The sequence below is a fragment of the Trichosurus vulpecula genome, chromosome 4 (genome assembly GCF_011100635.1).
Source record: "Trichosurus vulpecula isolate mTriVul1 chromosome 4, mTriVul1.pri, whole genome shotgun sequence".
Lineage (NCBI taxonomy): Eukaryota > Metazoa > Chordata > Mammalia > Diprotodontia > Phalangeridae > Trichosurus > Trichosurus vulpecula.
In genome coordinates, this window is record NC_050576.1 from 103551653 (window position 1) to 103576019 (window position 24367).

At 40.0% G+C, this 24367-nt stretch overlaps 1 protein-coding gene across 8 annotated transcripts; it reads left to right on the forward strand.

Moving 5' to 3' along the window:
* Positions 1–580: 580 nt before the first annotated feature.
* Positions 581–23733, forward strand: LOC118845569 (alpha-1,3-mannosyl-glycoprotein 4-beta-N-acetylglucosaminyltransferase-like protein MGAT4E). 8 transcript variants are annotated; one of them, XR_005010122.1, is made up of 7 exons: positions 5456–5634; positions 6170–6300; positions 7161–7291; positions 7538–7673; positions 8245–9444; positions 22143–22222; positions 23500–23733. XR_005010122.1 is itself a non-coding variant. In XM_036753541.1 (6 exons), exons 4-6 carry the CDS (start codon positions 7172–7174, stop codon positions 9432–9434), a joined length of 1446 nt encoding a protein of 481 aa, XP_036609436.1. In that variant the 5' UTR covers positions 581–697; positions 2488–2599; positions 6170–6300; positions 7161–7171; the 3' UTR covers positions 9435–9473. The 8 variants fall into 8 exon arrangements, 7 of the variants coding, with proteins under 7 accessions (XP_036609436.1, XP_036609437.1, XP_036609435.1 ...); XM_036753541.1 differs by lacking the exons at positions 5456–5634; positions 22143–22222; positions 23500–23733 and adding exons at positions 581–697; positions 2488–2599 and having other exon boundaries at positions 8245–9473; XM_036753540.1 differs by lacking the exons at positions 5456–5634; positions 22143–22222; positions 23500–23733 and adding exons at positions 639–1377; positions 2488–2599 and having other exon boundaries at positions 8245–9473.
* The last annotated feature ends 634 nt before the right edge of the window (positions 23734–24367 follow it).

Genomic DNA, 24367 nt, shown 5'->3' on the forward strand with positions numbered 1-24367 from the left:
AGACATGAAAACATTAATTCACTCCAAAAAAGACTGGTTTGTTCATTCAAAGATTCAAATATGGATTCTAGCACCCAAACAGTAACCCTATACTGGAGGCCCCAAGGCCCATTGCTTGGGTGGTCCCACAAATCTTCCAGATACACATTTTCATGGCTGAGATTAATGTAATTTTTGCTTTTAGATTTCTCCTATGGACAATGGGCACAAGAAAGATGGGCCCACAAGCATTTAGGAAAATCATGGCCCTTCTCTCCCTCATCTCTTGGCCTCCAGCTCCCCAAACCCCCTTGCCACCTTGATGGGGAGGGTAACCCCAAACCATGGAATTCTATTCGCGAAGGACCGGGGCAGCTGTGGCCTAGAACAGTCTGAGAGAGGTTTGGTGGGGGCACTGAGGCCTGAGGTGGCTCTATGAGAAGTGGGCAAAGCTAGCAGACCCCTCCCCCTTCCAAAGAAGGGTTCCCTTTGCCCTTTATGATGTGTGTTTACATGTGCGGAGGGATCCTTCTACAGCTGACAGCCACACCACGCCCGGATCTTCTTTTTTTAAAGAGCCTAGCGGCTGGCAGTGATTGGCAGAGGCCGGGGTCGCATCAGCCTTCGGGGGGCGGGGCGCAGGCCGCATTGTCTCGGCCGAGGCCAGCGGGGCGCCCCGGGGGTCGGACCGCACTGCCGCTGGGGTGGGGGCTCCGAGGTGGGAAAGGTTGGGGGACGGGAGCAAGGCCTGGACTGTCTAGACTGGGTTACTGGTGGCGTCGGCACGGGGTGGCTGAGGCTCCAGCGAACCCCCGATCGTCGTGCCACGTCTCCGGGACCCCCCTCCTTTCAACTTGTAGCCCCACCCTGGCCTTCATCCCACCGCCCAAGGCCATGGTCGTCCCTTCTGTGGCAGGGTGCCCCGTATCTCCCGTAGAATCTCCGTGTGCCCCAAGCCCCAGGTTCAGCCAGGGTCACCCAATTTTAAAGGGCCAGCCACTGTCATCATGATAGACGTAACCTGCGCCAGACCCCTTGGACATGTAGCAGTCCCTGCACTACTGCCCCCCACCCCCACCTCGCTCGGCCACTGTGACAGCACCCTCCCTTTTATTCTTTTCATGCAGAGCGGGTGATAAATCAGGGCCGATGGGAAAGACTTCCAGATCCCAAATTTGGGGTGGCTCTCTCCCTAAACAACTTCCTGTTCTCGGGTACCCGTAGTCGTCCGCGTCCCTGGGAAAGAAGAGAGCAGGCCTGTCTCCACTACTAGGGGAGGGGGCGGTGGCCGGCTCTGCACGTAGCGCACGTGTGCGCCTGGGCTCCTCCCACCTTCCTGCTCGGCTGCCTCCTCCTCCTCCTCCTCCCTCCTCCAGCTCCGCGTTCTCCTCCTTCCCGGTACTAGTCCCTGTCCCTGCTACCCTCCTCCTTCTTCTCCTCCACCTGAATCTCCAGCCATCAGACCCGCGTTGTGCTCTGACCTTCAGTGTCCACCCCTGGCCCTTTCTCATCCCCCCTTCCCGTCTACGCTCCCCACCTTGCCTCGATCTTCCCGGTCTCCCTTCCATCTTTGACGCTCAATCCGGTCTCCCTTCCATCTTTGACACTCAATCCACGCAGAAACATTTCTTAAGCATTTATTTCTAGGCCCCTGATCTTACATCCACAGAAATTAGATTGGAAGGGGACCTCAGGTCTATCAGCTTGCGTTTTATTATTGGGCGCCCCCCTTGTGCCACACACTGTGCTAAGGCACCCGAATACAAGCACGATAAATGAAACCATTCCCCACTCTCAAGATTACATTCTTTTACAGGAGAGACAAGGACGCATATGACATATAAAGAAAAATATATCAAAACAATCAATACAAATCAATACAGAACAAAGTGGTTAAAGGCAAGGGAGCTTAAAAGGGAGGGCCCTCGAAGTTTAGGGGAGGGGAGGATCAGGAAACCCTTCTATAGAAGGTGGTTGTTTGACCTTCCACTTGAAGAGAGGGCTTTTTATAAGGCTAGCAGGGTGAGGAGTGGGGCCTACCCTGAATGGCAGGGGATGGGGGGGAGGGAAGGGAAGCAGATGCAAAGGCACCAACTAACGTGGGAGATGGAGTGTCCAGTGTCAGGAACAAAGACACCTGTTTGTCCAGATCTCAAGGTGCCTAAGAGGAACTGATGTACAGTGACTTTGGGTTGGGATAAGGTTATGAAAGCCTTTAAGAGCTTATCAGAAGAGCTCATTCTAATGGCAATGGGAAGTTATGATCTAATGACTAGATTCTAGTCCACAATCTCATTTACAGATGGAGAAACTGAAGGACGGCTTCTGTCCAGTCCTGGCCCTTTTCTTGCCCTCCTTTCCACAGTCAGAGCCTTAGATGGACAACTTAGGTTTCCCCACCACCCACCCCCACCGTGGGTGCATTAAAATTAGTGATGTGAAGTATAGTTACTATGATAACCAATTCCCTCTTCCCAACTCAACTGAATTTTGCTTAATGCATCTTAGCCTGCTCCAGGCCATGCCTTCTCTGCTGCCGGTGCCTTCTCTACTAGGACCATCAACCTCTTCCTCCAGGCCACCTATACAACTTGGACTCTGCCAAAGTCTCCGGCTAGAAGTGAGCTTTTGATGTATCTTGCCCAGGCTTCTGTTCCACTTCCAAATGTGCTACCTCTGCCCCCACTCACAGTGCCCTAGGCTACTCTCTGAATTAAGAGATGCAGAATTTCCCTTCTGCATTGACGGAGGGAATGGGAGGGGGGGTGGGGGGGAAACAGTTCCATGCTAAGGAAATCACAGGTGAAGGCAAAAACTAATAACCAAATGATCTCTGTCTCCTACTTTAAATCCCAAGGTCCATTCTAGGCCCCCTTGTTCACACACTCGGGCAAAACACTAAACTAGAGCCTGAACTAATACCTAGCTCAGAAACTAATGACAAAGAGTGTGCCACATAAATCAGCTTTGCAATTCAAGAAGTGAAAATGGTAGGGGAAGTGATTAAGATAGTTACTAAAGTCATTCACAGATGGGCACTATTAACAATGTGGATCTCTAGTAGCTTCCTATTTTAATTATTTTTGGTAACTAGGTGCTAAACTCAGTTGTTTCCTGTAGGTTTCCTGCCCACCCCTAGTTAAGGCTGCAACCCTCAATTCAAGCATTGACCCTAAGAGCAAAGCCTCCCTCTTAATCACTCTACCACTTCCTGAAGTCCTTCTGGCCCCAAATATGACTACTTCTCATGGTTAGCCCTGAACCCACAGCTGTGAGAGATGCCACGAATGTGGTACAGGACTACGTGCTTTGGGATCCATTTTCTTTTGACCAATTCAAGATCAATTTACACATACTGTAAAGCTGGGTCTGAGTCCCAATTGAAAGAGCTTCCCTAAGCTGGGTTCCAAGAAGAAGACATTCTATCTCTCTGCTCCAGGAATATTCTCTGGTTGTCCTACCCACCCCACCCCACCCCAGAATTCTCTCCATCTCCACTTCCTGGCTTCTCCTGCTTCCTTCAAGTCCCAGATAAAATCCCACCTATCAGGAAGCCTTTCCCAGTCCCTCTTAATTCTATGCCTTCCCTCTGTTGAGTGTTTTCTGTTTATCCTGTATATCATCTGTTTGTACATGCTGGTTTGCTTGGTGTCCCCCCAATTAGATTGTGAGTTCCCTGAGGGCAGGACTATCTTTTGCTTTTCTTTCTAGCACTTAGCACCATGCCAGGCACATAGTAGGTACTTTTGTTGTTGTTTAGTGAATTGCCCAGGGTCACAGCTAGTAAGTATCTGAGGCCTGATATGAGCTCAAGGTGACTCTTCCTAACTCCAGGTCTCTATCCACTGAGCTACCTAGCTGTTCCTACTATTAAGTATATACTAATAAATACTTGTTAACTATTTGACTGACTGACCCCAAATGGACCAAAAGGGACAACAAAAACAGTTCAATAAACTTATTAAGAAGAACCTATTATGTGCAAAATATTGCTATTATAGTTCCATAAACTTAATTAACAACTACCTACTATGTGCAAAATATTTTTATAATTCAACAAACTTTTTAAGGACCACCTACTATGTGCAGATATTGCTATTATGGTTCAATAAACTTATTAAGAACCACCTACTATGTGCAAAAAATACTGCTATCATGGGAATAGAGAGCTATGACACAGACCTTGTTCTCATTTACAATCTAAGGAAGAGAGGTATACACAAATAAGTGCAATATATAGGAGACAAGTGATAAGTACAAAGGAAAATCCCAGGCAAAGTGCTATGAGGAGTTTACGGTGAGAAAGATAACTTCCAGGTAAAGGGATTTAGAGTGACTGTGTTCATTGAGATTTCTAGAGCCTTGAGTAGCCCTCCTTCCTCCCTCTCCAAGCTGCTTGCAGGAGCCTAAAAATCTGACAGTCCAGACAAAGCATGTGTCCAAAGGGGTGAAAACCATAGAAGCAGTAAAGGGACAGATCTAACCCTGCCAGGGCATAAGATGAGGTTCTTCCATTCCAGTCAGGCCACCTGCATAGCCCAGGGAACCCAGAAAAGTCTTGTTTATCAGAGGAATATGAAACATCAAGGGAAAGCTCTTTGTTCCCCATTCCTCCTCTGGGCCAGCTACCATACAGTTGCTATGATCTTCCTACATTTTGGATCATCGAAATACACAAAATTCCCTCTACTTAGAATGGAGTAACTCCCAACATGATGGAAACTGTTCTAAGAAGGCTGATGACAGTGGACAAGGGAGAGAGAAAGCCCACCCTCATTCCCCTAACCTGCTAAGATGGCCATTGTGCTCTCTGTATCTGAGATCCTATTTATTGTTTTGTGAATTGCCCAGAAGAATCATTTGGGACCATAATTCACTTTCCCCAACCTTAAACTATCCAAATTTGAAATTCTAGAAGTCCTCACTCCTCTGTGACATGACCCTCCAAGAGGATTTTTTACATGTGAGAAATGAAAACAATTTTCTCTCAAGTCTGGAGTTTACCATTTATTATTCAATTATCAGGAAACTGCTCTTCTCAACTCTTTCTTACCCCACCCCCACCCCTTGAGCCACTCCTCCCCCATGATCTTCCTTGTGTCTCACTTCCTTTGGTCTTCACAGGATCACACAGGCTGTTTATTCCTTCATATATATAATTATGTTACCTTTTTCCTATCTATCATTATCTGGACCTCTTAGCCTTCAAGTGTGCTCAAGTCCTCAATGGGGCAAGACAGAACTCAGGAGCTAGAATGACAGAATGGTTCTACCATCTTCCTCTATATAATATGCATATGCTAATTCTATGTATGTCCTTTGTAGACTGTATTTCCCATTTTTCCATAACTCTGGGAGTAAAATCCTGAAGTAAGGAGTAGAAACAGCCTCCCTATTCAAGAGAAACAATGGTTGTCAAGGGAATGTCACCTGGGAGAAATGATGACAGATATGCCTGTTTGGGATCAGAGGAATCACTGCCATCTGGTTATGTCCACTCCAATTCCTGCTCTGTAGATTTCCAGGTTCTTCTCCAGAATTTGGGGAAGGGTTCTGGTTCCTTATAAAAATCCTAGGCTCTGTCTCTGGAACACCCAATAGATAAAGGCAGTAATACACAGACAAAGGGATTCTTATGAACCTAGATCATCAAAGGTATTGTGGGGACTGAGGTATCTGCGTTTTTCTTTTCTCTTTTTTTCCTTCCACCTCCTTTGACTGTTGCCTCTTCCAGTACTCTCATCTAGAAAACTGGAAATGAGAGTGGGGAAGAAAGGAAGATGAAGGTGTGTGGTAAGCAGAGGGGTGGCCAAGATTGGGGAAGATCCCATAGAATGCCCTTTGTGAAAAAATATCAGGAGAGAACTCCCAGAGATGATCCTTCCTTCCCAAAGGGGAAGACGGAGTGGTCACCTAGAGGAAAAGGAGATGGGTCTGAGTTCTAAGGAAAGGAAGAGCAGTTTGGGTATTTGTGGGAGAAAAGGAGAGACCATCTTTGGTTCCCTATAAATCAAAACCTGTTCCTCCTGGTAGGCCAACTCACTACCAACACCACCCCAAAGATTCTGCTAAGTATACTACACAAGAGGGAGTGGTCAGTGGTTCTCTGGAGAGAAAACATTACATTTTAGCACAGCTATTATTAAGGAAACCTACAGAAAGATGTATAATCCTTTTTTTTTTTTTTCAGCAGAAAGCAGTTTGTAGCGGAAGTAAATTGTTATGGAAACCCACTGAGAAGAACTTAATCTGCAAAGTCCTCCCTATGACACGTAAATTTAAGTTTATAAAACCTGCAAGTCCAGAAGCCAAAAACCTAAGGTGGGTGAAGAGATAAATACTCTAACAGGTTCTTAGGAGGGATTCTTGCTATATAGGACATCTCTTACAAACTTTCATGAAATCAAACAAGGCTGCTTTGATCTGTGTGGGAAAATGACAGAAGATGAAAAAACTTTGACTAGGAAGAAGGTTTTCAAGTGAATTTTACCTGGCTCCATTAAGCCCAAAGCTTGGGAAAAGGATTTGAATCAAAGTTTATCAAAGCAGACTGAGTTACAAATACCAGGGACTGTATCAGTAAGAGACTTCTTTGATTTTACTTAGGTGATCATTTTCTTACAATGTTTTCTAGGTGTTATCATCTTTTAAATATAGTCTCTAATAAATACATTGTTACCTTAATAACAAGCTTTTTTAAGTAATAAAAAAGAGATAAAGGAGAAAATTCATGTTTAGCACTGTCTTGGGTAAGCCATTCTTAGCAGAAAGTCTGTGGTTCAGGGCCCATGGAATCACTAAAACCTCTCACCATCACTGCCTACTTCTGCAGGCTTAGTTTAGTTCTTTGAAATGATTTCTTAGAATCTTCTCTAAGTTGAATCTGCACACTTAATCTTGCAAAGTGTGATGGCAAATATCACAAGGATCTCTTTCTTTCTTTAGGCAATAGCCCAAGTCCGTATCCATTCCAGTGCCCAATTTAGGGTAGTGGGGTGGGAGTATGAGCAGCCAGCAGCAGGCTCAGAAAATGGTCTGTTAGGGATCACTAGAAAGAGGAATAGAAAAGGAACTATGAGGAGAACTTCTAAGGCAGGGGAGGATTGTTCTGCACCTACTTTGTAATCCATCTTTTCAGGTTATATATTCTGAACCTAAGACCCTCGTGTTCTTCTCTGCAGGGAAACATCCTATGGTAGGCATCATGCGCTGGTCCTTCAAACGCTACACCGCCATTTTAGCTGGCTCAGGCCTCCTGTGGTTCTTCATCACTTTGGGAACCCCAAAGATAAATGAAGACATCTATTTTCTGGTGAGTGTCAAAAGCAAAGTGGCTCCCTCAGATCTCAGTCTAAGAATAGGGCAGTGTGGTTGGCTTGATACAAATATGCCAGTTGTCAGCCCAATGAGTTTACCTCCTCCCTGTACCTCTCCCCTAGAGAACAAGAAGAGGGGGAGTGTGGGGAATCTTAGGAACGACACTCTGTCCAACGGCCTGGTATCCTTGGAACAGTTTCTACCTTGGTGCCCCGAAGGCTGAAATTTGTGTCATCCCCAGGAAACAAAGCAGTCCTTGGGCCAGAACTTCAGCTCCAAGAGTGAGAAATACCTGCGGGATAACTCATATAATGTCCTAAGCAGAGTCTCCCATTTCACCTACCAATACCTGGCTGGAGCCCGGCCCCTAGAAAAAAGTGAGTGCGTGAGTGTCATATTATCCCAAGATGAGATGTAAGGGTCTTGGGGAAGGACACTAGCATCAAGAGGAGAGACTAGGGGAACTGAGAGAAACAGTAGAGGGGAAAGAAAGAAGGAAGGGATGGAAGAGGGAAGAGGATACTGAAAACTCCCAGCTATGCAGAGATATTTGAACCTGTAGCTAATGATATTCCTGAGTCTGGACATTTATAGAAAAGTCTCAGCTTAAACCAATAATATCCAATCTCTTCCACCCCACCCCAAGCATATACCTTTCCCATAGAGAAGTTCAGTATAAGAAGTTTCAGGGCTCTGAAAAACAGAAGAGAGGAAAAGGAAAGATGAGATAGGAGGGGAGCAGGAAGAACTATGGTTAGGGGAAAGGTGATTAAAGGGAGAATGAATAGATTCTATACAATGTCCTAGGTTTTTAGAATCCTTTGATAGAAAAAAAGATCATCTTAGCCATCCCTTTGTGTTGAGAAGACTACAGGAAATGCCAACCTCTACCTAGGGGAAAAGACTTTCTTTTTGCCCTGCTAAATATGCCCCTTACTTCTTCCCCAGAGATTCTTACTGTGGGGCTGTCCTCAATGCAGAGTCCTTCAGGAAGATACCTTGTGAGTACTTTAAGGTCTGTGTTCAGAGTTTCTTCCAGGAATGAATTGAGGCACATCACAGTGCTTGTCCACCTAGCTGATTCTGACCCTAATTGGCTCAATGAGACAGTCGCTATCATTGTAAGCCACTTCACCCCACAGATACTTCAAGGGCGGTTGCTTGTGATCCATGCCCCATCTGCTGCATACCAGCACTTGTGGCACCAGCCACACACAGTCTTTAATTTCTCTGACATAAAGACCTTCCAGTCTAAGCAGATGTTGGATTATGCCTTTCTCATGAGCTTCGCTGCCAATCTCTCTGACTACTTCCTCATGATCGAGGACAACATCCAAAGTACCCACCACTTTGTCACTACTATCCAGCAGGAACTAGAAGCCAGAAAAAATGAACCATGGGTAATCATGGAGTCCACCAACCATGGCTTAGTTGGCAAGCTCTGCCATTCCAAGGATCTCCCCAAGCTGGCAGGTTTCCTCCTGCTTTTCTACCGGGATGAGTCCCCTGATTTGCTTCTCTTCCATTTCCGAATCCTTCAGGGCCAGCAGGATCCCATCCACATAAGCCCCTTCCTCTTTAACCATTTTGGCCCCTCTTCTTTCTCTCCTCATGACTTACACACACGTGAAGAGCCAGACAGAGAGAAGTTTCAAGAGGATAGCTTTGATATTCCAGATAACCCTCCTGCAGTCATCTACACAGATATGCAGATCCTTCAGAACCATTTGCCCCAAAATGTCTATAGCCTGGATGAAACATTCTTTTTGACCCCAAATGTTCTACCTGGACAGCAACTGACTGTAATCCTGGATAAGGGGGCTAATGTGATTCGGGTGCAGGTGCTGACTGGTACAGCTATAGAGAAGCTGCAGAGTTTGGAGGAAGGAAAAGTGGAGTTGGGTTTTAATCCCACTGGGAAATCAAAACATTGTACCAAGTATACCTTTCTGGGACAGCTGTGGGATGGACGGTTGGACTGCAGGGTGAAACACAGACAAACAGGACACAATGTGAGCTGTGTGCGACTCGTAGTGACCAACCCTAAGGATAACTCATGGGTCATGATCAGACACATCAACATCTGGGTCAATCATGAGGACTACTTAGAGATGGAAGGAACCCAGCCTGGAAATTGAGTTGACATAGGTAACAGAGAATTAAAATCTTGAAACCAGCCAGGGGCATTTATTTGGGTACCTGTCCAAGCTATTGAATGGGACATACAAGCAGATAAGAGGCAGAAAAGGACCTATTTCTCTCCTAAATTGTCTTTTCCTGAGAGCCAACACTCTCTAGCCTAGTGGGATGGTTTTGAAAACAGGAGCTCACGGTCCCCACTCAGTCCCAATATATAGACCTAGGCTTTCCTCAGTCCTAGAGTCAAGTAAACCTGAAACAGGCCTAGCTTCTACACTCAACCCAAGAACCCAGTTGACTATATGAGGCTTCAGGGAATCTAGAAGTCCTAGAAAAAAGCTCCAGAAGAGAAGCCAGTAGAGACTAAATATTCTCCCTACCCAGTAGTAGAGAAACAAGTATACCAAAAATTTCTATTTGTTCTGCTACTCTCTCAAGACTGTCTTTTCTGTCTCCTTCCTCTGACTTCTAAACATTCTCCACCCCTCCCTAATCCTCCAACAGTCTACGCATTGGTTGGGCAAATCTCAGGCATCAGGTTGCCACCATCTATGGATATTTTATCCTGTATTTTCAACCACAATTATTTTATTGTAAAATGTGACTATCTAGAGGTGAGTTTCTGTATTAAATCATTACATGACATTCTTATTGGATAGGCAAACTGCCATATTGTCTCTAGCATCTGCTGAAGACAAAAGGCAATGTCCCTCAACTCCTTGGACTTTGCCTTTACTTTCCAGGCCCAGTGCTCTATCCACTGAGCCAACTAGCTAACTTTAAGGGGGAAGCTCCTTTCTCAAACTTTATCAGATCTAGTACAGTCCATAGAGTTCTCTCCCTCTTCAAATTTCCTGTTAAGTACGTAGATGGAGTGACTAGGATTAACCTGGCCAAAGTTAATTTAATTAATAAGAACTTTGGACATGGAAGAAGTTTCCTCAGACATGGTGTTAACATCCTCATGGATACTCATTTGAGACCTGGTTCCAGTGAAGAAGAGATCTTCTTGATGGTGAACTCTATAGACCTGGGTACCTTCGTGCACACTACCTTAACTGCACACTACCCTAACAATGATTGATTATTTCACAGCCAACTTTTGAGTATTAGGCTTTTGAAAAGAGGAGCTAGAGAGCCTGAGATTACTGGAGCCATGTCATTCCTCCTACTAAATAAACTCCAGTGGCTTCCTATTACCTCCAGGATCAAATATAAAATCATCTGTTTGACTTACAAAGCCCTTCGAACCTGGCCCCTTCATCTCTTTCCAGTCTTCTTAGACTTTACTCCCATCCATATATTCTATGATCCAGTGACACTGGTATCTTTGCTATTCCTCACACCTTAAACTCCATATCCTGACTCTGTACTTTAGACCTTTCTATATTCCATGCCTAGAATACTCTCCCTCCCGGTCTCTGTAATGGGAATTTTTAATTTTCTTTTATTCCTCCTGCAACTTTTAGTTAACTGAGAGCCTGTTTCCTGTTAATATTAACCTCGTTTGACCAAAATCTGTCCCATGGAATGCGAAAATTTACTTAAAGCCTTAATCATTCCTTATATAAGAAGTCAGAGGAAGAATCTCAACTGTCTTTGATAACCTGATGACAAAGTAAATCTTCTCCCTCAATTAGCCTATTGGTGAATCCTCTAAATGTAGTTCAATCTGTAACCTTACTTAGTTTACCTACAGAGTTTGTTTGACAAGGTTTGTCTACATAGAAATTATGAGATTATGACTATTTAAATTTGTTCAACTTTTATGACATTGAAAGAAGTATGTAACTATGAATCTGTCATTTCTTTAACTTTTATGGCCTAAGAAGAACATACAAGATTGCAATATGTAAAAAAATTATTTCTCTATCACTCAGATGTAATTTTGCTTATAAGAGAACTTGTTAAAACCCTAACGGTTGTTCTGATTTATTTCTTTCTCTGAGGCCTGAACCTGTGCTTGAGCATAATAATAGGACATAGGTTTTTACCTTCATCATTTCTGTGTGGGGGTAGATATATTTTGGCAGCTGTTATCTACCACATGGAATAAGAGAGGAGATATTTCTCCCTTAATACTCCCCACTACTAATTTCCCTAACTTTCTTCAAAACTCATCTCCAAACCCATCTTCAGGCCTTTCTCAGTCATTGCTTACTACCCACCCACCCAACACTACTACTCTCTCTTCTAGCTGAAATTATACTATACAAATTGTACATATACACACACATACGTGTGTGTACATGTGCAAATGCATACATATTGTTCAGTCATTTCAACTGTGTCTGACTCTTCATGACCCCATTTGTGGTTTCCTTGGCAAAGATACTTTAGTGGTCTGCCACTTCCTTCTCTAGCTCATTTTACAGGTGAGGAACTGAGGCAAACAAGGTTAAGTGACTTGCCCGGGGTCACACAGCTAGTAAATGTCTGAGGCCAGATTTGAACTCAAGAAGATGAGTCTTCCTGACTGCGGGCCTGGAACTCTATCCATTGTTCCCTTTAGCTGCTACATACATACATACATATACACATACATACACACACATACACATAGTGTATATGTATGCATATATGTCTACATCTAAAACATATATGTATCTTATGTGGATGTACATATAAGTATGTATACAAAAATCAAGATATAGGGTGTGTATATGTATGTGCATGTATCTATATATCTATACAGATATAGATATCTTGTAGAAGGACCCAGGTTGGCCATCTCTCATTTTCTCTTCTTGCTCTTCTGACTCTCCCAGCTTCTTCTCCACCTTGCCTCAGATTAGGAAATACCTTCTCCCTCTCCCCTTTCCAAGTCCCCCTAATGTGTTATCTTCCTCCAGTAGAATGTAAGCTCCTTGAGGGCAGAAACTTTCTTTTTTGCTACTACAATATTTTACATCCCCAGTGCTTAGCACAGTGTATGGTACATACTGTAGTAGGCCCTGAATAAATACTTCTTGACTTACATGTACATAGTTATATGTGTATATGTATATGTTACTTTCCTTATTAAATTGTGAACTTCTTGTGAACTCTTGTTTTTGCCTTTCTCTATGTCTCTAGCACTTGGCACACTTCTTGACACATAGTAAGCACTTTAAAAAATTAACTTTTTATTTGCGGCATTAAAAAATTTAGTATTAAACATTTTAAAATTAGAATTTCCATATACATGGCAAAAATATAAAATGATCAAAATATAATGAATATACAACTAAATATAATAAAATAGATTAAGTCATAAATCTATTTCATAGCACTCAATTTTTTTTAAAGTTTATAATAAATTTTATACATTACTTTCAAAGCTATCTTGCTAGTCTATACTTTCTTCTGAAATCCTTTCTGTTCTCTTCTATACATTTAAAAAAATGTTTTCATGACCCTCTTTACTCACCTGTCCTCCCAATAACCCTTTCAATTAAAAACTCAGAGAAAAAAGCATAACCAACAAAAATTAAAATCTACTTAACAAAAAAAACAGTAGTTTTTTAGAGTTTATGAGTGTTCTTTAATTCTGTGTCTACAATCTGAATTGCTTCTAGTGCATCAAAATTTGAATCAGAATCATTTCAAAGAGGATGAAAATAGAGAAAAAGGGAGAAAGAAACCCCACCCCAAATTTCACACATCTTATCCCTTAACCTGCAGAGATGACATCAGTGTTCACCTTCTAACCCTTTAAGATTCTCCTGTTTTGACAGATTTCCACTAGAATCAATCACGACCCTGATCTTCTTCAACATTACTCCATCCAAACTTGAAACCCTTTCTCAGTCCCCAATATTTCAAAAGAACTTTCCACATGCAAAATGTAAAAATTGGACTTTTCTTAAATTTGGGCTTGAGAGTGAAGATTCAATTCTCAGATAACTTTAGAAGTCTCCTTCTGGCCTTCCCTGTTAAAAGCTCTTGGAGTTCATTTGACCTACCACCTCATCTCAGCAACAATAACAAAGATTTATTAATGCTCTGTCACTACTGTCACTGATAATAGGAAAAAGAGGCACAAAGTTCAGATAAAGCAATAATCCTTGCTTTCTGTGAGTTTACAATCTAGTAGGGGGATAAGGTTGAGCAACCAGTGTCCCAGGAGATAGAGTGCCAGGTACTTATCTCTATGAGTTCAGATCTGGCCCCAGACTCTAACTAGCTGTGTGACCCTGGACAAATCACTTAACCCTGTTTGCCTCAGTTTCCTCATCTGTAAAATGAGCTGGAGAAGGAAATGGCAAACCACTCCAATATCTTTGCCAAGAAAACTCCAAATGGGGTCATGAAGAGTTGGACACAACTGAACCACAACAACAGGGGGATAAGGCACAAACAGAAAAGTCTATTAAGAGAGTTGCAAAATAAAGCCCTACCAGAAGTCTGAGGGGAAAGGTTATGACCTTATGTTATCAAAAAAGGCTTCAAGGAGGAAATTGAATAATGGATAGGAATCTAGCAGGCCATATTGAGTAAATGAATGAATGAAAAAAAAATACTTTTAAGCATTTACTGTGTGCCAAGCACTATGTTTATCATTTGAGGCATAAATTCAATAAAGAGCATTAACATATATAGGGAGTGGTGACCAAGGTCAGTGTTTTCATGTGAAAAACCACAGGGATGGAGAGCAGAGTTAAAGTGGGGTTGACTGATATATGCTTTCCAGGAGCAGTGGGAATATTAAATTGATGGTTCTTGAGTTAGAAAGGGGGTTGGGAGGATGGAATTTGATAAGAACTGTTAAAATAAAAACCCCCTGTGAACTGTTAAAATGGAAAAAACCTCAGGTTTGAAAGGGGAACCTGGAATAAACCCAAGTCTGATCGCAATTTGCAAAGATTATAAATGCATTCATTGCCTGAGAAGGAACTTGCCAAGGAGGAGCAGTGAGACAAGGTTCACATCTGCTCAAGGCGGAGTTAGAAAAAAATGAAGTATTTATACAAGTCAGGCCAGAAGTGGGGGTCTAGGGAGAAGATATCTGTAAATACAATAAAACAGAAAGCAGAATATTTGCCACTTTTAAGATCATTCAGGAACCAAGAGGTTTGCTTTTCTCTCTGAGCTGGTCAAGGTTGGTTTTAGCAGTTGTGGTTATCTCTGAGTTCAGCTGAAGTTTACTTTGCAAAGGATCTCTGGTATGTCAAGCAGCCCTGAGCATCAGAAGTCCTCCTGATTGGCTAATTGTCATGATACTCCAATGTCTTTTTCCCCTGTGAAAAAGGGAAGCTCTAGCATATTTAATTGGTTGGTACAAGCATTACAGAGACCATGTTCACAGAAGATAACCAGGGTGGAATATGAATCATAACTGGGGCCAGGAGATATAGTAGGGAGTATGATTAACTCACCTGCCAGGATAGTCTAGGACTAGACTGCCAGGACAAGAGTTCCAGAGCTCAGAGTATTAAAGTCCCATAGGAGGATGGCAAGGTCCAATAATCAGGTCAAACAGGCAAAATGCCCAAGGCATTGAAGTCTTGCAACAGGAACAGGGCCCAAACCAGATTAAAATGTAATTGGGAAGTATTTGACAAAATGAAACACAATAGAATACAGGTAAGGTCAGTACATGTGGGGCCACAAGGATCCTTCTATAAGGTTTGGTGACTCCCATTTCTATGTGAGTTTGATAGCATTAGAAGGCGTAGAATGGGAAAAAAGGGAATTTCAGACAGAGGGAGCAGTGTGAACAAAAGCATAGAAGAATGGGAACACAAATATATGTTTTGAGGGAGGAAATTCAATTTGGCTGAAGTATAGAATGCACGAAAGGTATGAAATAAGAGTGCACAAGTAAAAATCTATTAAAATGTGAAAGGGGTAAGGAAAGCAGGTATTATTTGAATTGGTCAAGGAAGATAGAGCAAAATCCATACTTACACAAACAGTTTAAAAGATAGAAATGCTGAAGATAGCAATAAGACAAGAAAAAGAACTTGAGAGAATAAACATAAGCAAAGAAGAAACAAAATGATCACCTTTTCAGATATGACAGTGTATTTAAAACATCCTAGAGTCAGCTAAGAATGAATTGAAGTGACTTCATCTAAATTGAAAGAGACAAAATAAATCCGTATAAATAAATATAATAAATAGTATACAGAAAAAATTCTGTATACTACACAGCAGAAAGAGATAGAGAAATGTCATTTAAAATAACCACAGAATGTATAAAACACTTTGGAGTATACCTACCAAGCTACACATACACACAGGAACTACAGGAATGCAATCACAAAAAGATTCTTTACAGATATAAAGACATACGCTTAAATTGTTAGAGAGATATTAATTGTTTATGGGCAGGTGAAAAAAATGTAATTAATAAAAATGGCTACCTAAGTTAATTTACTTATTCAGTGGCTTACCAATAAAGCAACCAGAAGTTTACTTTATAGAGCTAGGAATAAATAATAATGAAATGCAAATGGAAAAACAAAAAGATCTCAAGGGGAATAGTGAAAAAAAAAAGAGGGCCTAGCAGCACAAGATTTCAAACTATACTACAAAGCAGTAATCAGCAAATAAATTGGTAATGGTTTAAAACAGAGGCTGACCAATGTAACAGATTAGGTATACAACATATAGATACCGACAAACAAGTCCTGTAGTTAATAAACTGAAAGACCCTAGCTACTTGGGTAAGGACTCACTATTGTACAAAAACCGCTAAGAAAACTGGGCAGCAGTCTGGCAGAAATTAGGTTTAGTCCAACACTTCACAACATATGCCTGAGAGAAATGATTATTTTTCTCTTATATTAATAACCAATTACTATTGAGGAGATCCAGGATTTTTTCCCTTTCTATTTCCTCATTCTCTACTAGGTCAAGTCAGCGCCTGAAGAATAGGGCTGATAATGAGATTGGATTTAACTTTCTCCTCAATCTTGTTCAGACCCCATCCAACTGGGAAAGTACATTGTGATCTACTCAGGCTTGGGGGTGGGGGGATGACTGAGATCCTTTGACTAGATTGCCTATGGCTAGGGGTGGTCTGAGAGTAAGAGTGATATACTCATTAGAATAGGTCTCATTAATTGTTACCCAATCAAAATTGAAATTGCCTCCTGTCGGGGAACACCCACTTTTCCAAGGACGTATAGTTGTTGAGAGGTTGCCATGATCTGTCTTTGGTTTAGAGAGAAGGCCAAACGACCATCCTTTTACTAATTATTTGCTAGCCATAATTAATGAAATGATCCTTTACCCAGAAATAATGTCTCTTGAACTTTTTATATGTCACATACCAATATAAGTTTCAAAATGGATATACGACCTAGATTTAAAAGGTCACATTATCAACAAATTAGAGGAACAAAAAAGAAATTACCTTTCAGATTTATGGACAAAGGAAGAGTTCATGACCAAACAAAGGATAGAGGAGATGAAAAAAGATAAAATAGACATTTTTGATTGCATAAAACATAAAGTTTTTGCACAAATACAATATAGCTAATAAGGAAAAGAGTTAAATGGGAGAAATCTTTATAGCAAGTTTCTTGGATAAAGATCTCATTTCCAAGATATATAAGGAACTGATTCAAATAAAAGAATAAGAGCCATTCCCCAATTGACCAAAGTATATGAAAAGGCTGTTCTCAGAGGAAAAAATCCAAGCTCCCAGTAGTCATATGAAAATACTCCAAATCACTAATAATTAGAGAAATGGGAATTAAAACAACTCTAAGGTTCTGTTGCCTACCCATCAAATTGGCAAAGGTGACCAAAAAAGAGAAAATGACAAATACTGGAGGGTCTATGGGTAAATAGACACACTGATGCATTATTGGGGGAGCTGTGAATTTGTCTAGACATTCTGAACAATAATCTGCAACCAAGTTGTCACTTCACTGTGCATATGCTTTGACCCATTGATACCACTACTAGGCCTATACGCAAAAGAGATCAAATAACAAGGAAAAGGTCCTATAATGACAAAAACATTTATTGCAGCTCTCTTTCTAGTTAGTGGTAAAGAACTGGAAACTATGAGAGTACCCATCAATTGGGGAACAACTGAAAAATTTTGGCGTATGAATGAAACAGAATACTATTGTGCCTTACAAAATGAGGGAAGGCATGGTTTCAGAGAAACCTGGGAAAATTTGAATGAACTAATGTAGAATAAAGTCAACAGAACCAGGAGATCAATTTTTGTTTATATGTTATAGTTACTGTAAAATGAAGAATTCTGAAAGACTAAATAACTGATTGTGATTCCAGAGGAATGATGATAAAGAGGGCTACTCACCTTGTAACAGAGAGGTGATACATGCAGAATGAGAAACACATTTTTGGACAGGGTCAACGTGTGAATTTGTCTTGCTTGACTATGCTTAATTGTACATAATTTTGTACTCCTTTTGTCAGGGGTGGCGGGGAGTAGGAGGAAGGGAAAAATGCTTGATAATTGAATAAAAATGTTTAATGAAATAAATTATGTTACTTCCTGGTTTTGGAGAAATGCTTTTTGATTATATTAAGTTTCTTTTATTCTTTTGCTTTAATTGCTTTTATTTAAGCAAATATTGTATTTGATTAAGGACTTTTCATAAGATTATGGGATCATAGACATCAAGCTGGAAGGGCCTTTAGAAGGCATCTAGTGCAATTCCTTCATCTTACAGATGAGGAAACTAAGACTCAGAAGGGTTGACTGGTTTGCCTACCCAACAGGGATCAAAGGAGAGATACAAACCCAGGTCTTCCCAACTCCAAGGCCAGTAGTCTATCCATTACACTGTGCTACTGCTCACTTATTTTCTTCCTTTATAGATATAATTTTGTATTTTGTTTTTAAATGATTTATTTTGTGAATTATTTTCCTAAAGGTTGAACCATCCTTATATTCATGATATTAATATAACTTGATTATAATAAATACTTTTTAGGCTATATTTCTATAATCTCCTAGTCAATATTTTAATATTTTACATTAATATTCCTTGGCAGTATTGGTCTAAATTTCTTGTCTCTGCTTTATACTTCCCTGGTTTAGAAATCAGGATAATGGTCTCATACAAAGAATTTGCCATTTCTTCTGACATTTATTTATCTCATAGGAAGATTTCAGTTGCATGCCTTCTTTTGCTATTTTTGAAAAGTTTGTGTAACATAGGAATTATTTGTTCCTTAAACGTTGTTTAGAATTAATTTAGACATCTGCCTGGACATGGAATTTTATCTCATAGGAAGATTTCGGTTGCATGCCTTCTTTTGCTATTTTTGAAAAGTTTGTGTAACATAGGAATTATTTGTTCCTTAAATGTTGTTTAGAATTCATTTAGACATCTGCCTGGACGTGGAATTTTTTCTCATGGAAGTTCAATTGATTTTTTCTTCCTGATATTGAATTATATACGATATTTGTTTTCTAGTTTGCTATTTTGTGTATCTTAAATTTTTGGAGACAATCATCCATTTTGCTTGGGTTTTCAGGTGTGTTGGCATATAATTTTAATAATTTATTTACTTTTCATTTGTTGTAAATCCCCCCCCTTCCCATTTCATCTTTGATTTGATTTGGTTTTGTTATCTTTTTTTAAAAAATCTAATTAATGTTTTATCAAGTTACTATTTTTTTTTAAAAAAACTAGCTCTTCTTTGTTTATTAATTCAGTCATCTAAAATTTTTCCTCTGTATGTTGGCTTTAGTTTTCAAAAACTTCTCTTTTTTGACTGTTTCATGATTATATTTATGCTTCTTTTCTAGGTTTTTAAAAACTGCATGCTCAGTTTATCTCTTTGTATTTTGTTAACATAAGTGTTCAAGGGTATAAATTGTCTTATAAGGACTCTTAATGAATAAAATTAAATGAATGAAAAAGCATTGAATGCTTATTATGTGCTAAGCATTGCACTGAGTACTGGGTACAAATTTAAAAAAAGATATAACTACCATCAAAAAGGAGGAGACAAAATGTTCAAGGGAATGATGGTGTGCATCCATTACTTAAATATTGACCTTGGAATATTTTAGTTTGGAAAGTTTCTAAGGTGTGAGTAGAACTATAGAGAAATAAATTTTCACACCCTTTCTAGTAGCAATGGTAGAACTGAGTTAATATATGGTTCCAAAATTAGAAAGTGGGGGGGGGAGGGGGAAGATGGAGAAAGAAAGGGCAGAAGGTTTGTTCCCCTTGGTCAGTAGGTGGAAAGAATATAACTGGAGAATAAAGTAAAACATGGTTGGGACTAACCAAATATGATGAGCTATGGAAGGCATTCACTAATCAATACAGCAGGGCACCTAGAATGAGAGATTTAGTTGCATCCCATGTTATTTGGCATGTTGTTTTGTTATTATAATTCTCTGTGGTATTTTTGATAGTTTATGTGATTTGGTATTTACTTTAACCCATTGTTTAAGATGTCATCTTTAGGCTGTATTTAGGTCTAACTTTTGTTCATATTTCTTTTCTTGCTTATAATTCTTATCGTGTTACAACCTATAAAAGCTGTATTTGAAAGTTCCATTTTTCAGCATTTATGTGTTATTTGTGCCCTAGTAAGTCCTAAAGAAGTCTAAGAATGTGCATATTCTCTAAGATTCCCATTCAGAAGTATCCATAGGTTTATCAAATCTAGTCTTTCCAAAATTTTATTCAATGGTATAATTTCCTTCTTATTTGTTTTTCTGTTATATTTGTCAGATTCAGACAGAACAACATTAAAATTGCTTTTAATTAGTGACTTATTATCTAACCAGCTAGGTGACAGAGTGGATCGGTTATTGACCTTGGAGTTAGAAAGACCTGAGGTCAAATTTTGCCTCCAACACTTACTTGTTGTAATCCTGGGCAGATCAGGTGATCTTGTTCAGCGTGTTTCCTCACCTGTAAAATGGGTATAATAATAGCACCTGCTTCACAGGTTATTGTAAGGATCAAATGAGATAATATATGTAGAGTACTTTGGAAAATTTAAAGTGCTGTGCTATTTCTATTAAAATTATCTAATAATTTAAGATTTTTCATTTAGCTTTTTCTTTAGGAATTGGGTTACTATGCCATTTAATGCATACTATTTAGTAATGTTTTATTATTTATTCTGCTCTTATCAATAATTATTTCCCTCTTCTTTCTCTTAATGACGTCTATGTTTTCTATTGCCTTATCTTAAATCACGATTGCAACTCCTATTTGGGGGAATTCAGCTGAAGCAAATTCATTCACTTTGAATCAAAATAAATCCTTGTGTCCTACATCTGTTTCTCATAAGCAGCAAGTTACTGAATTTTGTTTCCTAATCCATTTTGCATTTAGGTATCTTTTTATTGGAGGATTCGGGTAACTCTCAAATTTGTAAGTGTAAGGTTTAGCTTTCCTTGTATCATATTCTGTTAATATTAGTTGGTTTTTTTTATTCCATTAATATTCCAAATGAGATAATGAGGGAGATAATGAGGCCAAAATACAAACTCCACTGATTGGCATTTAAAACCCTTCAAAAATGTTTCTAGCTTATTTTTCCAGACACTATACATCATACAACCTCAAACATTCTACTTTCTAATCAAACTGTTGTACTTGTTATTCCCTACACAGGACATCCCATCATCCACCTCCCTGCCTTTGAACGAGCCGTCTCTCCTGCCTATAACATGCTGTCTCTCTCTACACCTGGACTTCTTAGAATCTCTAGCTTCCTTCAAAGCTCAGTTCAGGGTTACTTCCTATATGAAGCCTTTCCTCATTCCGCAGTTGTTAATTGTCTTCCTCCCTATATTTACTTTATCAGTATACGTGTTGTATCTTCCCCCTCATCCCAAATGAAGCCTAATTAAGCTCCTTGCAGCCAGGGAATATTTAATTTTTAATCTTTGTATCTCTTGCACCTACCGCAGTGTATGACGCACAGTAGGCATTCCATAAATATTTGCTGAATTGAATTGAATTGATTTGTAATGATAAGGTTGTCTAGTTTTTAGTTTTAACATTTATTTTTATTGTTTCTCATTTTTCTATTTCTGCACTTTTTTTTTGTTGTGCTCGAGCATTGCCTTTCTCAAGGAGTCAATTACTCCAAGATTTTCTTTCCTATGTTACCAATTCTATTGTTTATTTTTTTTGAATTTTTTTCTTCAGCAATCTTATTTCCAGTCTTATAGATGTCTAATCATCCTGTCTGTCTCTTATTGTGATTCTAAAGCCCTCTGCAGGTTCTTCAGTGTGTCTATTCACTCTTCTTCAGCTATAGGAATTTCCATTGCAGCCCTCTACTTTTTAGAGATTTCTCTTCAGTTTATCTTACCTTTAGTATTTATTAATTTTTTTGTTCACTCATTTCTTCATTCTTCCGTGGTTTTCCTTTGCAGACTTTTTTTTTTCTTCCCCCCCACCCCAACTCCTTTCTGGTATGTTTTTTGTTTTGTTTTGTTTTTTTATTTGGTGCATTTGTCTTAGCTATGACTTTTTACTTACCATCTTGCTAGAAGTCCTTGAACCAATCTTTTCAGTAAAATATGGGAATAGTTCATCTGTTCCAAATGGAAAGGAGAGAATGTAGTTGGAAGTAAAAGAAAAGAAGGGGTAGAACAGTTATGCAGTCACCATGTACATGAAACACAGAACCACTACAGATGGCTTATCAAGCCCTAATGAGGAATTGCTGAAGTTATGTATTATAAGTCTGTATGATACGATTTCATGACTTTTTCCTTGCTTAATTTTGTTGCTTTCTCTACCAACATTCAGCAAACCTGGGCCACAAATGGAAAAATGGGATGGTGGGATTTACCTAGGGATGAGGATTCAGAGATCAGTAATGGAATAAGGTGAGAGACCAAAGCTAGGGAAATATATAACAAAATTTAAACTCAAAATAAGGTGTTGAGGAGGTTGAATAATTAAAATGGTGGACCATAGGGCAAGGGCAAAAGTCAATGAAGGCAAGGTGGGGCAGATGGTACTAAAAGAATAGGTGTGGGTCAAAGGACTAGAGGCGGTTGAGAAGAGTATACTATAAGTAGGAGAGTGGGAGAGGTGGAATGCTAGGATGTTGTCAAAGAATAGAATTTCAAAGTTTCAGATCCTGCAGGTAATAGAATTCCAAGAGACAGGGAAGTTTAAGGGATAACCATGCTAGTGTGTAGCTAAAGTGGGATAGGGAAGGAGGTCATTGTAACTCAGGAGTTTGGGTCAAAGGATATGAAGGCGCTTTTCAGAGGATGAAATCCAAGCTGTCAATTGCCGAGTAAAAAATGCTCTAAATCACTAATAATTAGAGAAATGGTTTCACCCCACAACCGCTTAGACTAACAAAGTTGACAAAAAAGAAAAATGACAAGAGAAACTATGGAGAAACTATGGAAAAACAGGTATGTTAATATACTATTGGTGGAACTGTGGAACTGTTGGGGTTTAAGGGTGCTAGGACCCCAAAATAGTGACATGCAGATCCTGCCCAAATGAATTTAACCCAAGCCTTCTTTCAACCAAAGAAAAACAAGGTTTATTAAAAATCTACCATATTGGCCAGACTCTTAAGAAATCTGAGCATTTGTGACACTTGTATTGGCAGGCAGGCCAGATTGAATCTGAGCACCTTCATGGAGGCAAAGATGGATCTTATATACAGAAAGACTGTGGGAGGGATCTAGGGTTGGCTAAGTAGTCTGGGGTGACTAGAGGAGGGGTTTAGGGAGGGTCTTGATGGGAGTGTCCAGTAAACTAGGGTGGCTAGAGTTAGGAAGCTAGGAACTAAGAGAATGAGGTTTTAGATAGAATCAAGAGTGGGAAGAGCCAAAGGCACCCAAAGAGAACAGACAATGGAGGGCTAGGTTAGATTAAGGGTAACAGAAAAGTGGGCATAGTCATAATGAAAGGCTTATAGGCTCGGGCCAAGGCCAGGTCAAGTGGGAAGATTCAAGGAGAATTCAAGGGAGTTCCCAGAGACTGTACCCAGTCAGAACTATGCATTGAACTATGCATATGTGTATGTCCCTCATCTCAGAAATACCACTATCAGATCTGTACCCCAAAAGAGAACAGAGAAAGAGGAAAATAAGCCATTTGTACAAAAATATTTATAGCTGTTCTTTTTTTGTGACAGCAAAGAATTGGAAACTGAAAGGGTGACCATAAATTGGAGAGTTGCTGAACAAGTTATTGTATGTGAATGGGATAGAATACCATTTTGCTAGAAGACATGATGAAGGAGATGGTTTCAGGAAAACTTGGGAAAACTTGTAGGAACTGACGCAAACTGAAGTGAGCAGAACCTGGAGAACAATTAGTAAATAAAACAATAGTAAAGCCATTGAAAAATAAACAACTTTAAAACACTTAGAAATTCTGATTAACACAACGACCAACCACAATCCTGAAGGATTCTCACCTCCTTACGGAGCAGTGACTCAGAGTGAAGATTGAGACCTTTTTTTTTTTGACATGATTAATTTAGGAATTTATTTTGCTTGACTATACATGTTTTTAACAGGTTTTGTTTTTCCTGCTTCCTCAGTAGAAGGGGGTGACAAGGTGCTTGGGTGCCTGTGCTTGGACCCCAGTTCCAAAATCACACCTCTCACTAGCCTCAAAACACTGTCCCTAGCAGTTTCTCTCTAGCAAAACAGGACAGCATGCCCTAGCAAAATGTTTATCGCTCTTCCTTATACAGTGGTCAGCTGTGCCTACAGAATTTATTAGTTCGAACCAACTGTGTACGTGCCGAACTGGCTGTGTGTACTGGGCCATAGAGATATTCACTACTCACTGACCTATCATATGCATGCTAGACCTAGATATATGTATACTCCCTTACATTTATCTTGTCTAATAAGACATTGATGGAAGCAGTATTTCTCAGTCAGCCCTGACCATTAGTTGACTTAGTGACATTTCAGGCTTAAAACTACAACTCCATGTAGCCCCCCTTTGGGCTATTTCCCTGTTTCTGGGGAAGATACCTGTGCAGTAGA